Below are 14,508 nucleotides of genomic sequence, written 5' to 3'. Positions count from 1 at the left end.
AAAGCAAGGCGTTTTTGCAAGGAGTAATGTAGTGGGATGTCAATCTATAGATCAGAGAGGGGCTGGTGTCACAGCTAGAGAGACAAAGCTGGACCCAACCTTTGGCATATAGAGGTCTCCTAATGCAGGAACTGAAAAGTTTCTCCCAAAACCAAGAGACAAAGCTGGGCTGGAGCCTTCCTCAACTCCAAGTATTAGCCAACCAAGAGGAAATGGACTCAAGCAGCATCAGGGAAGGTTCAGATTGTATATTAGGAAAAAATTCTTCACGGAAAGGGTTGTGAAGCACTGGAACAGGCTGCCCAAGGAAGTGGTGGAGTCACCATCCCTGGAGGGGTTTGAGAGGCGCATAGACGAGGTTCTTAGGGACATGGCTTAGTGCTAGAGTTAGGTTATGGTTAGGCTCGATGATCTTGAGCGTCTCTTCCAACCAAAATGATTCTATGATTCCACGATTTTATGAACATCTTGCTGCATCATTGGGTAGGGAGACCACGCTGCTGCAAGGCAGTGATACCACCACTGCCTATTGCATCTTCAGCTAGGCGGCACCATCCAGATGTTGCCCATGCAGCCAGAAAAGACAGTTGAATGTGCTTTGGCCCAGCCAGGCTCTCAGGAAACCTGCAGCTCATGCACTGTTTCAAGGCCCCATCACCATTTTTCAAACCACCCACCCAAAATGAATGCAAATGTACAGCATAGAAATGTTCATTTTGAATAAAGAGTGTACACATCGTGTATATGAGGAAGACATAAGAGTCTCTCACACTGTTCTAAATAGAAATCTTTTCTATTTCTTCTCCTTTGGGAGAAAATATGTGTTTTCCATCCCACAACATTTCTGAGAGGTTATTTTTAAATCTTTTTGTTCTATACTAATGCCTAATGAAAAACTTGAGAGAGAAACTGCAGGACAAAACAGACTCATCCACATGGAAACCAAGCCTAGGCCACAGTGCTACTAAGGTTTTAATGTAACACGTGCCAGTCTAAGTGAAGAGACTAAATAATAGCCATGAATCTGCAGTTCAAGTGTCTGTCTCAATAAGGCGGTGCAGGGCCATCGCATGTAAATAATCTAGTCCCTCAACTACTGGTTACCACAGAAGAAGGAAATTTCTCATAATTGTGCTGCAAAATTTCATCCTTTTAAAAACTGAACCACACATTTCAAGGAAAAATTGTATTATTTTTATCCAGCATAGAGATATTTTGCTGAAAACCTTCCAAACTAGCACTAATATGTGGGATTTCTTCTCTTAGCAAGGATGAAAATATTAATGCTTTGATTTTCTTCCACTCTTTAATCATCCATTACTTTTTCATTCATTCTTATTGACTCTGATATGGTCAGGATTTCATCCTAAATATTCCTCCCAATGCTAATGATTAGCATGTACAGATAGTCCTATAGGTAAAATGATACCACTTCTTTACCATGAGTTAATTTTGTTTCAAGATACTGACATCCCAATATTTTAAGTTTGCACATCTAAGAACTACTTTCCCAATCATGTTAAAGAAATGATAAAAATGAATATATATAAAAAGACAAAATGAAATTAAGAACTGATAGATATTTTAAATAATAGCATTTCTCTTTGCTCTACTTATTTCACAATGAGTCACAATTTAGAGTAGCTATATCCAAGAATGAAATAAGACCTGATGGAAATTAAAAAACAAACAAAAAAGTAAACACAATATATTAAAGATTCCAGAATAACTTCCTTCAAAAGCAAAATTTCTGCAACTTTCAGACTGGAGTAAGTCATGGCTCATTGTTGCTTTGCTAATCCTTTGGAAAAAGAGGTTTGACATTAAAATCAATTATCATATTCATCTTCAGGTGTCAAAGCACTTCCCAAAATAAGTCAGTAAAATAATCTTCTCAGAAATGGTGCAACAAAGGCATCAAGATGAAGGGGGAATTGTTAGTGACAGAAACAGGAATTACAGCCCAGGTCTCCAGTCACCCAGTTGAGGCACTTGTGTGCTAAATACCCCACTTGGACAAATGAGTTAGGCTTCTTAGGCTGCAATTTCAAAGTGATTTACTTAGCAATGTGAAACTACGCCACTCAACACAGATACCACTTCTCCTAGTTGCTCTGATTACAGTCAGCTTCTGCCATCAGTCTGGACACCACAGTGCTCCGGCTGTGAAGCCTGTTTCGGGGATTTCTCAGAGACAGCAAACTCAGGCCACCTGTCAGGTTGGAGAAGTCACTGTCTTTTCTTTCTTGTTCTTGTTCTTTCTCTTCCTCTTCCTCATCCTCCTCCGTCATCCCAACAGGCTTGCTCATTAATGATTTTAACTCACTACCATGAGCTCCAATGATGCCCACCCTGTTAGGAAACATCATGTTAATCTGCTTGACACCATGAAGCAAAGGAAAACAGCAGAAAGGAGATTTGTAATGTTTTCTAGGTAAACCAGCAAGGAACCTTGTCTCCTTTAGCAGAGAATAGTGGCTCTCCCCTAGGGAAAAATAAATAACCATGCTTAAACCCTCAGCACCTTGCACATCACGTCATGTTTCTGTCTGCAGTGTGCACGCACACAACATAAATTGCAGATGTCCAAGTGAACCTCAGCGCTCCCTGGAAATGTTTGCCCTATTACATGTGAATTATGTGACTCTCTGCATAAGCTGCAAAGCCAAAATGCTCAGGATGTGCCCAGCTTCCACAGCATGCACCAAACAATTACATGTGCATTTGTAGCAAATTTCACATTCTCAAGAAATACTGGACTCACTGGTCATGTGTTGGAGCTAGGTCCAAACATTTTGCATGTACAGTACTGTAGCATTCGTTAGGTTCTCAGAACCCTGGAAGATCCAGACAAATCAAGGCAATTATCAAACTTAATTTCCAGGCTGAAAAAGAAGACTAATGGGAGAAAATCATACAGGGAACCTTACATGCACTTCAACAAAGTGAAACTGATTTACAGTGGTCCTTTTTATGAAATATTGCAGTACTGTAGTGATACTGTTGTTAATCATGGCTGGAGGGGAAATGGAATTCCTCTGTACGGCATACCCAGGCTTGAAAGATTTTATTTTTACCATCAATCAGAAGAAAATATTCTATTTATATTGCAATGGAAAATATATTTTAAAAGTACAATATAGCAACAAAGTTACTTTTTCAGAATAAAGTACATCAGTAATGTCTGACCAGAACATTATTGCAAACTAAAAGTCAAGAAGAAATAAAAAATTTTAATGAATCATGAGAGGGAAAACCTCATTTTGCTTTTGAGAGGTTTTGATTAATTTCTGTTCAAATTTGTGTTAAAGCGTATTTTCTTTCCCCAGAAAACTTTTGAGTTTTAACAAAGTGCTACGATGGACCATAGCTGCTTTGCCATCAGTTAACCAAGAGTGTTACCTCTGCAAGTTTCAGAGTCTCTCAGGTGTCCCAGGACCTACACTCCTGTTCCTCTCTAACTCCCATGTAGACCAAATCCTCAGTCCAGTGTTCCCTCTCCCAGTGAGGAAGAGCTAGATGTTCAACATCCTTCCTCATAGCACTACCAAATCTATTTCTGCTGAGAAATAGCCTCTTACTTGGTATTGAACAATTCGCAGAAGTCTGATGGGCCATCATATGTGCCAGGTTGAGGGTCTTTGTCCTGAGAGTCGTGTTTCTGGAAGAGGTGTTGAGCACCATCCTTCGGCAAGGGCAGCACTGTGCGGAGCATCGGTGAGCGCTCGTTAATCATGGTGCTTATGGAATGGTGCTTGGCACGGACTTTTCTTGAAAGAAAACAAATAAAGGTGTTACCTCGGTGTATTAGAACGGGGCAGGTTCCCTAAGGACTCACCAGTGTGTCAAATGTGTACCTCGGAGATGGCAATTGCTCTGTATTTTCAGCAGTGGTCCGATCTCCTGCTTTCTGCGAGTCAACATCGTCCCGGTCTTTTAAAGCGGGATTGAACATGTCAGAGAAAAGAAGCCTGCCGATTTCTTCCCGAATCAGTTGGAAGTGCTTCCGTTTGAACACAAGCCAAGCCACATAGCTGGAGAAGTTGTAGAAGCCCTAAATAGAAAACACAGAGCCCCTTTTCACTAGGAAAAGGCCCAGAGGCCCACTGTGCCCCAGAGTGCAGACTGGTGTGACTCCATTAAGACGCCAGCAACCATTTGGTATCAAACTTTAGCATGCAGCAGTGAAGATTTGAAAGGACTGTTTTTTTAAAGGTGTGCAGACAGATGAGGCTAGAAACAGAGTTAGCTCAGATGGTTTTCATCTTGCTCAACTCTGGCCAATTTGGCTTAGTCTTACTGCTGGAAACTGAGGAGACAACCTCAGATCACCACCCAGTTTCCCTCAATAATCAATGGAAATAGACTGGTGCGATGAGTCATTCTGTGGGGGTTCCTATCACACACGTCTATCTCAAAAGGCAACAATTCACCCTCTGGCTGAGCTCCTCTTTTCTGCGATGGCTGTCAAGGCAGCCCAGGGGCATGGTCTGACTGGACAGCTGTTGTCTGGGCAGCTGCAGGTAGACAAGATGATCCCCACCCTTGATGATGGCATTATGATCACGGAAAATATTACTACCAAATATGAACTCATCGCATCCCACCTCTGCATGTCTGCTTGCTGATTAAAAAAATAATCTAGCTTTTCACTCGTATTTAACATTTGTGATCCTTAGCATAAGCTGGATCAACTCCAAATAAATCAAGTCTCTAAGTCTGTTCTTGAAAATATAGCATCTCTTGGACTTCTGTGTATCCTTGGAATTGAATCTACAGTTCCCCTTTTCCAAGTAATGGTTTCCCAGTTTATGAAGTACAAAGTATTATTTGGGTCCAGCTGGTTTGTATTCATTTGCTGAAGCCCCGCTACATAGTGAGTTTCATAAATGGCTGGTGGAGCAGTGTGTTGCAGGCCAGAAGATCTTTTTGGCATCTAGAAACATCACCGAGGGCAATGGAAATAAAATAAGGCTGTAAAATTTCTTACCTACAGAGGTGAAACTATGAGCCCAATGATGAGAAGAAGTCTATAGACCAGACTTCCCAGAGGGACCTCAGGCTGTGGTGGGAACTGCCTGGGGTCCAAAAGCCACAGAGGGACTGAAACTCCCCAGCTCTAAGCAGAAAAGGGTTGGGCTGAAGGGCAAAGAGATGGTATTTTATAGGGACATCTAGGCCCTAGAGGGAAAATTTTATTCTAGGTACTCTTCCCTGCAAGTAAACTACTGGAGGAACCAAAACGGAAAGGGGCATTTGGATGTGCAAGGGAGGGACATGCTCTGGGCTGACACTCAGTCACATTCTCCATTTATCTTTGTGTCTTTCTTACCTCAAAGAAGCTCCGGTCTTTCTTCCATGATGTTTTTCTCCTAAGGCGGTGAACAAGAGCACAAAATTAATAGCAGCAGTTGCCCTTTCAGTCCTCTGAAGAGAGCATTGAATATGACTCATGGGGCTATGCCAAGCTGGCATTTCACCAGCCCAATAAAGTTGTTGCTAGTAGATCCTCATTACTAGCTTGCGGAGACCCACTGTCTAAGAGAAAAGCAGGACTTCTGCTTTGCCTCAGAAGGAGAAAATGCAGAATATTGTATGGCTGAGCTAATTAAATCTAACAAAGAACAAAGCTGGAAGTGATGAGCAGGCGAGGCTCCCCTGCTATGCTATCTAGACTGAGCTCCCTGAACAGGCCTCGCAAAAGTGGTCAGCACTGACCTAACCCAGTTCCCACTGAAGTCAACAAAAAACTCTTCCTGACATCACTGGAAGAGCAGCAAGCAGAGTTACCAAGGGCACAAAGCCAGGCCAATGCTGAGGCAATAAATTTGAAAACCAGGAAGGAGATGCCTGATGTATCTCCAAGAAGAAACGTAAAATATGCCCAAGAATAACAAAGGGCCTTTGTTATAGGAGAAGCAATTTGCCCAGTGGAAGCCTGAGAGATGCTCTGGCCACCCACTTAAGCCCAGGGATTCTCACGCAAAGCCAAATGACTGTCCATTATGGAAATGGCCATTAAAGCAGAGGGTGATGCACACATCTCAGCAGCCACTCACTTCTCCTGGAGACAGTACAACTCACCCTCGTGGAAATGAAAGCAAATTTTCCCTGCTAGCCTACAGAACTCCACAGATCTGGCTTGGTTCTCACAGATGCACAGGAAAGCCTGTCTCTGCATCAGCTCACCAACTCCTGAAATGTCCCTTGTCTTCCTGATAATATCGTTACACACATCTAGGGTATCCCTAGCTGCCATCACACCAGAAACATCAATGCAGGGCAGGCCATGAAGATAACACCTTTCAGCCCTATAGCTCTGTTTACCATCTTCTGGCTTTCTTTTCTATCAAGGAGAACATGTATCTCCCTACCTGGCTCCCACCAGCCATAATCCAACTCGCACTTCACACATTGTGCAAGCAAAAAGAAGCTTGACTCTGCAAGCATGGCATGGCTGTGTTTTCCAAAGTAGAACTCCCAGAACGACTCTGATGTTTCTGATTCCTTATGAATTCTGGTAAAGCGCAGTATTCTGTCTTCAGAATATTAGAGCAGAGAAGCCTAAAGTGACACCAGCTTCTTAAACCTAAATATGAAACCCAACTTTTAACAACTGAAATTGAAAACCAACTTCTAACTCTTAAACCCCACCTTTTAACATTATACAGCTTGTGCAGAGAAACATATGTGGAGGCCAGAAAAGGAAAACAACACTAATAGAGTGAAATAAGGCCAGAGGTCTTCACCCTTCTTTCTCCCAGTGCTTTGTTCCCTCTAGTGAGGTATTAACCTAAGAGACCTGCTTGAAAGAAGGTTTCCTAAAATAAGTGTCAAACGAGGAGGCAACTCCCATGTCTAGGGCACAGCTGATAATTACCTAGGAAAATACGGAAAGGGCCAGGAAAACAACAAACTTGCAAGAAGATTCAGGACAGGACTTGTGAGAAACATGAAAGAGTGAGCAAAAAGCATCGTGTCTTCTAGTAATACAGTCATATTGATTTTCAGAGCTGGGGGGCAAGCGGGGGATGAGTTCATGTATAAAAGAGGGGAACACAGCCAAGGGCAGACAGTGCAGTAAGTATGGGGCTTGGATGCAAAATGAGAGTGGCTTCAAACATCTACAAGAACTACTGTTATGCATAGGGGTACATGGGGGAGAAATGGCTCCTGTGCCATTTAGCAGCTCCCTCCACCGCAGCCGTGACTCTAGTTGCCCACGGATTAAGCCAGCTTCAAGGATCAGTAAGGCTGGGTCGACTATATTTGCACCACTGATGCATGCAGCTTTGGGAACATGCTGTATTTTTCCCATTATGACAAATGCCCATAAGGAAACTGGCACCACAGAAAGGTTGCACAACCCCCATCAACTTAAAAGGAGAAAGCCAGACACACCTATTCCTTCCTCAGCGTTGGAGGCACAAAAGGACTAATGCTAACATACACAAATAACAGGTCTGGAGGAACTCTCTCAAATTCCAGTCTGGGATAGTATCAAGATTAGATTTTAATGCTGCATTTTACAAATCATGTAAATTGTTAAGTTGAAGATGTTCTCTATCCAAGCCTCCCTTTTTAAAATTTCAGAGGAAACCTTTACATGAAGAATCAATAATTCCATATGAACACATACAAACATTTGGCAGATCTGGAAGAGAAAGCACTTTACCAACATAGTGTAACTTTTCATTAAAATGTTGCTATGGTGAATTGGAGTGAAAAGCAAAAACTTCAACACCATCAGTAACCCATAGCTGGGTTCTAAAAAAATATAGTAAAACTGGAGGTGGTACACTATCAATAGTTTCCCATCTTTTTAATCTAAACATTTTTCAAGTTAAAAAAATTCATCGAAAGTATACCTCCCCACAGTTTCTATTTTGACAAAGGATCTTTTCCATCCAAGAGCACATGTGCTCAAAAAATTCCTAACCATCTTTGATAACTGAGAGTGTTAATCAGTTCTGTCCCTAAGCTCTTGGGTTTGGCAGTTCATATAATGGTCTGGGAGGATCCAGATAACATTTAAGGCAAAACTGTGTCAGCCTGAAAAAGAAGATATTTATATAATTGCAGTATGGTATGGGAAGTGCCATATATTATAACATGCTCAGCATTAGCCCAACTCTGAAGTCAGCTGTAGTCAGCTACCACCACCCTGCTATGAGTAACTCACTGAGGTCTCCATACAGCACCTTACACAACAAAGGCTCTAAGACAGAGCTCTTTTCCAGCCTTTGTGTTCTCAGAGCCTGGACACCAGCATCCCAACCCACTGCCAGCCTCTAACCCCCACTGTGACGGAAATATTAAACACAGTTTCTTGTTTCAGCTCTCTGCTCTCACTCCCATGTTGCTGGTTTTTTTTGCCACTGGACCTCTTGCTTGTCTCTAATCCTGCACATTTCCATCCACCAGAAAATACAAGTGAGTGAAGAGGCAGCAGAGCTCACTACTCTGCTATATGACAGGCTGTTTTATCCAGTTGCTTCCAGGTCTGGGATCCAAGTCATTTTCTGCGACAAGTTCCTCCAACTGAGTCTCATAAATGCAGACATTAGGGCCATACAACAGAAATAATGAAATGCTGCCACCAACCTCCCTGTCCAAACAGTGAGGAGGTTAAGAGGATGTCTTTGCTCAGCAGGAACGTGGGAGGGAACAGGGATTTGGCGCAGACGGCTGCTCCCAGGAGTTCCCGGTGAAACACCGATGTGCCAGCACGCAGAGGGAACACCTTCTTAATTCTTAGGGTCCAGCACTTTGTGGGATGGGCCACACTGAAATGAAAGCTCTGTTGGGACAGCAATTTCAGCTCCCGTTTGACTCCATCATTTCACAGGTTTCCTTCTCTTGATTAGAAGGAAAGCAAGGTTCCACCACCCCAGCCAGGAGCAAAGTTGCCTGGAGCTGCATTGCAGGAAGGCAGGTGAATGTTTGTGACTCCTCTGGGAGACTGGCAGCAGTTTCACACCACCTGACAAAAAATTTGCCTGAAACTGCTCTGAGAGGATCCCATGGGACTGGGGTGCTGGGTGGGGACTGCCAGCTCCTTTCTACTGCAGAAAGAAAACATTGTGCGGGAACATACATAGATGAGGAAAGAGTCCCTGACACTAGCGCAGTGTATGATGTCTCTGTCATTACGTTGTCCTCCCACCAACCATTTTTTGTGGTGCTCAGTTGCCAGGCCAGGTTAAACCACAACACCTCCATCTCCTGTTAAAACTCCTCTTTTCTTGTCCTCATAATTCCCTTAGTTTATCTGCCTTTTCAAATACCTTCCCATCCCCTCCTGCCTTTTTCAATTTCTTTTTCAATTCCCACTATGGGAACTAAATACCTTTCCATTCATTGCTGGGACCATTGCATCTAAAGAGTAGTTGATCTCCATCACTCTGAAAAAGCCATGTGTTGTCTTCCCCACTCAAAGGTAGGAGTCCTGCACTTTCCATGCTCAAGCACAACCTCTTGTCTCTACTCCCTTCACTTGCTGCCCTTCAGGAACACGATCTCCTTCATTTGCTGAATTAGTCGGATGCTATCTCAGACTTGGCATAAGAGGAAATCTATGCAGGGATCAGTGGCAACCAGCAAGTGCGTAATCATTTGATTTCAAGAGTTAGTAAGTGGAAGTGGCAGGGGTAAGATCCAGGGCTGGCACTGATTTGTGCCCTGTTGGCTTTCATGTTGAACCCATCAAAGTTTCCTGCTCTGTATATCTAGCAAGGTTTCCGCATACCAGGGCTGCATCTTTCCAGACTGGTATCCAACGCTCTGCTGCAACTTGTTGTGGCCTGTTCAGCTGGCAACAGCTCACCAGAAACACGTTTGGAGTTAGTTAACAGGCACTGCAGGGACATCAGGACACTTATGTGTCTCGTGGTCCTTTAGCCCTCTGTGACTCTTGGCTCACAAGACATTTGCTACCCTGGACATTCACTTATGTCACTCAGCAGGGGCCTTGGCCCTGGGCTGCTGTGGTCCTTGACATAGGGAGGGTTCCCAGAAGGGAAAGCTTTCCTTGGCTTACTTTCCACCAGGCGTGTGCTGATGCTGTGCCATGCCTCGTCCGAGGACAAAGTTACAGTACACCTCAGCAAGGTGAATCCTGGACACCGCCAACTGCGTCAACACATCCTTCATTTCTTTGTTCCCTCCTATTACCATAGTCCTGTTTAAAACAAAAAGGGAAAAAAGTTTTCAGGGAAGGTTCTCTGGACAGAAGGGGTGCTAGAAAGAGTGACTGTTCCCAAGAAGTGAGCATGGTTTTCAGACACATAAACCAAGGCTGTGTGACACCACTGCCAGGGGACCCCTCTGCAGCAAGGCTGGGCTCCGACGCTTCCAGCACAGTGTGGGGATGCCGCTGGGAACACAGGGCCTGGGGCTTGGGCACAGACAGACTCTCTTGCTCCACACAGCTTATAAGCTGCATGCCCACAACCCGTCAGGTTGCTGTCTTTGATCCTGCGTAGCTTATGAACCCTTTTTGCAGCCTACATAAAAGTCCTGGGGGTGCATTTAGGTACCTCCATGTGCAGGCTCTGTCACCAGCAGCCTGGAGCGGCGGGTCTGGCTCGTTCACAGACAGCACTTAACTTCTCTTCAAAAAGGCACACGAAGTGCTTTTGGGACTGCCTCTACTAAACAGGAATGGCTGACACCACAAGCATGTATTTTAAACCATTTCAGATCAAACGCTAAGGAAATGCCGAACCAAAGAGCTTTCTATTTCCTCTGCTTCCCCTGTAATCCACCCGACTGTCTGCCGGTGCCTGGGAGCGCTGCCGGCCTGAAAGTTACCAGCCTCCTTCCACACTCAGTACAGCTGTTGTATTTTCTTATCTGTCCTATCCCTGATGGCCTCCAGCTCTAAAGCTTCCTACACAACCCACTTTAATAAATTAGGACAATTACTCTAGGCTTCTCAAGGATAATGGCTAATAAAATTCAGCAGATTTTCGTCAAAAGACATGAAAGGGTTCGAAGCAGAAACAGACAGAAACTAAAGGGGAAAGAAAATGCAGGGCAGAAATAATAGCCCTTGTTCCAGTCATGTCTCATCCACCACTGCTGAGTTTTTGTTCTTAGAATCACATATTTCAGAGGTGAATACTCCCAAGCTGTCTCTGGTTACAGAATGCCTCATGGCCACTGCTTTGGAGAACTGGTCAGTTGTTTGTGAAGTTAGTTATAAAACCTTCCTGAACTTAGAAGCAGCCAGGAAAGCCTCAGGCTTGGATTTACAAAGAATCAGCACAGCATCAACAAAATATAAAGTCACAAGAAGTCAAAGATGTCCAGATTCATCCTGACTTTCTTGCATGGCAAACCTTTTAATACTTTATTTTTCATCAAAGAAAGTTAAATGCAGAGAAGTAATGCCTTCTGAAGCCAGGATGGTCTTAGATGTTCTGTTGAGGCACTGTGGACACTGATAATTCTACATGGTCTAGGTTCAAGACAGTCTCCCTCTGAACAAGAGTACTCCCAGCAGATGAGCTCGGCATCGCTCACAGACAGCCCAAATGGCAGGAACCCCAAAACACGCCAACTGAGAGCAGAAATAACCAGCATTGTTTTCTGTGTTACTACATTATCACACAGGGTCTGCAAGAAGAGCAGCTTCAGGACTGCACAGCCATTGGAAGTGTCTGTCATGTAGGAACATCAGGCTGATAAAGGACTAGGCGGGTCACCAAGCCCTGTCTCCAAGGAGTCTGTCTGCCCGTTTAACTGGGAGCAAATTATAGGTGCCACTAGCAAGAAACATGAAGTGGTACCGGCATGTCTTGCCTCCAGTCTGTCTCTACTTGTGGCACATAGCCAGTACTACACAGGAAAGCAAAAACCATCTGACACTAAATTATATCTTGGAGGAAGGGGGAGCGAGTTTTCTTCTTGAGCAGGGCACTAGCAACAGCCCTGAGCATGGGATTTATGTGGGATAGATATAGGAAAACAAATGGCTATGCAGTCTTCTTTCACATTCTCCCAAATACATCAGCATATCACAAACCCAAGGGTTCTTATCACAAATGTAATTTTGTCTTTGTGACTCTATTATGTAGTTATAAAATCCCTTTCACAAGCTCATGGAGCACCACCTTCAGAAAAATGTAGTTTTCTTGCCTGTCTCCACTACTTTGTAGTGGAAGACAATTCCAGAACTTTACTCAACAGGAGGGAAAAGACAGTCCTTGCTACATTTGATTTGAAGTATAGCACATATCAAGTTGGGAGTTAGGACAGGTGGATAACAAAGGAAATGGGAGATCTTCAAGAGGGAAAGAAGTCACAATGTCAGAAAGATCTTCACACTATGATTAATATCTCCCTTCTCCTCCAAGTCAGCTAATGTGGTTTTATTTTCCTTCCTTATACTTCAGTAGATCTATATCCTGAATTCCTGCTTCTGCATGTTAAGTGTCTCCTTTTTAAGCTTCTCTGAAGTTAGACTGCATGCAGGCAATTCTGACAAGCAAGCCACTTCCCTTGTGAGGAGGTAATGAATCTAAATAAAACAGTATTGTAGAAGTGGAGTACATGTTTCTCACCAAAAGGCAGGAGTCACTTTGGGTGCACAGCATGCCAGAACACACTGAAAAGTCTCTCCTGGCAGGGTTTATCCAGTGCTTATAGCTGATGCCTACTAATTAGAGCACCTTTGATGCAGGGAACATAACCCTATATTGCAATGGGTCCTAACTCCTCTTTGTTTTAGTCTGTTTCTGTATTTGCCACACCAGTGGATGATGTGAGCCATTTTGATATGTCATGGCCCATGGAGTGGCCTCCTCCTCCTTTACCAGCCAAGAGCGAGGGGATCATTTTGTAATTTGCAGCCCAGAGCACCTCAACTACTTCTGTGACCTTTGTGTATGAAACTACACTGATGGTTTTATTTATTTACGAATTATTCCTTGCACAATGAGAGAAACTTCTGGCAATCTGTGGATGTAGGACAAATTAATTCCTTAAGACCAGCAATCCTCCAACAGTCTTTTCTTCAATCCAGGTAAATCAGCCCTTCTTTATATTGAGGCTTCATGAATTGTGAAGCAAGTGTTTAATTGTTAAGTAGGTGTTTTAAGAACATGGTGAATCAATGCTCAGAGACTATTATAGACTCCAGAAAATCACTGAAGTTTCTTACAATCATGGTTTTTAACTTTGCAATGCTTTCTCTCAAGGCATATAACCCTCTAACACAGCAGCTCCTAAACTATTCCCCTGGCATAGACACTTGTACTCTGCAAGGTAGCAAGTGTGGTCACACACCCTTACTTGAGAACTGCTTTCCTAGCATATATTCCTCGTGTTGTAACATGTTCCTAGCACCTAAGAGTCATCTGAACCTGCTTGGCAAAGTATTTAGAAATGGAGTCTTAAAGCGATGTGACCCACAGAACAAATTCACACCCAGCAGATTCAGTTGTGGCTATTTGGTGCTCTGTATGGCATGCAGAAATGACTGGTTGCTAATGTTATTACTGGGAAATGGCATTAAGGGATGGTAATTCAATCCAGGGCACTCACATAGATTTAACGTTGGTTGTAGTAGTAATGGTTTATTCAAATTGCAGGATTACCTTGAGGATCCAAATTACTTGGTGACCCCATTGCAGCAGGACTGGATCCAGCCACCACCACCAAAGGGAGATGTGGTGATGCCATGCCACATGAACAGCAGTACATACACGCCTTTCAGGGCAAGGCTGAGGCAAAGCAGGGTTCAAACCCTCCCAGAAAATCTGTCTCTACATAGTCGAAGGAGCCTATACCCTGGAGAGCACAGAGCGCAAGAGTATGGGGTACAAAAACAGTGAGATCGAGGGTTTTTTCTCCTTAGCCTTCCATGCAGGTACTGGGCCAACATGCAATCTTTGCTTAAGCAAGCAGTCCTTGCTCATACGCACAATTATTCCAACATGAAAGACTCCCCTGTGATTCCAGATTTGCTGGGGCAAGCTCTGGGTACTTAGACACCTGAAGTCTTGTACTCACGAAGTCAAGGATCTGCATTTCTTTTCCATGGCAATTTTTCCCAGGTAGAAAGATAGGTAGAGGAGTAGGGCCATGAGGAACTCATCCAGTTTCTCATTCCTAAATGGAAGGTAGAAAGGTCACTATGAAGTCTACAGATTTGCAGATATGGACACCACTACGAAAAAGAACAAAGTCTCTGCTCAGGGGCCTGCATTATACCAAATACTTGCTCTATGGCTGAGACCTATTCATAGCAAGCACTCTGCCCCACACCGAGACTTGGAAGGCTTTTAGAGAACTACTAACAGAGTCATTCACATTCAAATGAAAAGGCGGATAACTCGGACACCACTCCTCTTCTGAAAGGCCAGTATGGGTAAGGCTCAACAATGTCTACAGATACATTGCTAAATCAAAGGCAACGCAGCCAGTAAATGGCCCTGGTGATCTCAGGGCTGCGCCTCTGAGATATAATGCTCCACCTGCTGCCTCCTCGGTTTTAGCCTACAG

General features: G+C 43.7%; 1 protein-coding gene across 12 annotated transcripts in view; it reads right to left on the bottom strand.

Annotated features, from left to right (window-relative positions):
* Positions 1 to 1,171: 1,171 nt before the first annotated feature.
* The window catches only part of ZBTB1 (zinc finger and BTB domain containing 1), a 65,115-nt gene continuing 51,778 nt past the window's right edge, over positions 1,172 to 14,508 (bottom strand). For 11 of the 12 annotated variants that reach the window (XM_065063275.1, XM_065063272.1, XM_065063274.1 and 8 more), the window contains 6 exons: positions 14,017 to 14,115; positions 10,040 to 10,180; positions 5,333 to 5,372; positions 3,858 to 4,054; positions 3,582 to 3,770; positions 1,172 to 2,352 (listed from right to left, as the gene is read on the bottom strand). In XM_065063275.1, coding sequence (XP_064919347.1) covers positions 2,106 to 2,352; positions 3,582 to 3,770; positions 3,858 to 4,054; positions 5,333 to 5,372; positions 10,040 to 10,180; positions 14,017 to 14,115 — 913 coding nt within the window. In that variant the 3' untranslated portion in view covers positions 1,172 to 2,105. The remainder of the gene's footprint in view (positions 2,353 to 3,581; positions 3,771 to 3,857; positions 4,055 to 5,332; positions 5,373 to 10,039; positions 10,181 to 14,016; positions 14,116 to 14,508) is intronic. The other variant, XM_065063277.1, reaches the window with a different exon arrangement.

The sequence above is a fragment of the Columba livia genome, chromosome 5 (assembly GCF_036013475.1).
Source record: "Columba livia isolate bColLiv1 breed racing homer chromosome 5, bColLiv1.pat.W.v2, whole genome shotgun sequence".
Classification (NCBI taxonomy): Eukaryota; Metazoa; Chordata; class Aves; order Columbiformes; family Columbidae; genus Columba; species Columba livia.
The sequence above is the reverse complement of the archived record's forward strand: the minus strand, read 5'-3'. Positions and strand labels throughout refer to the sequence as shown.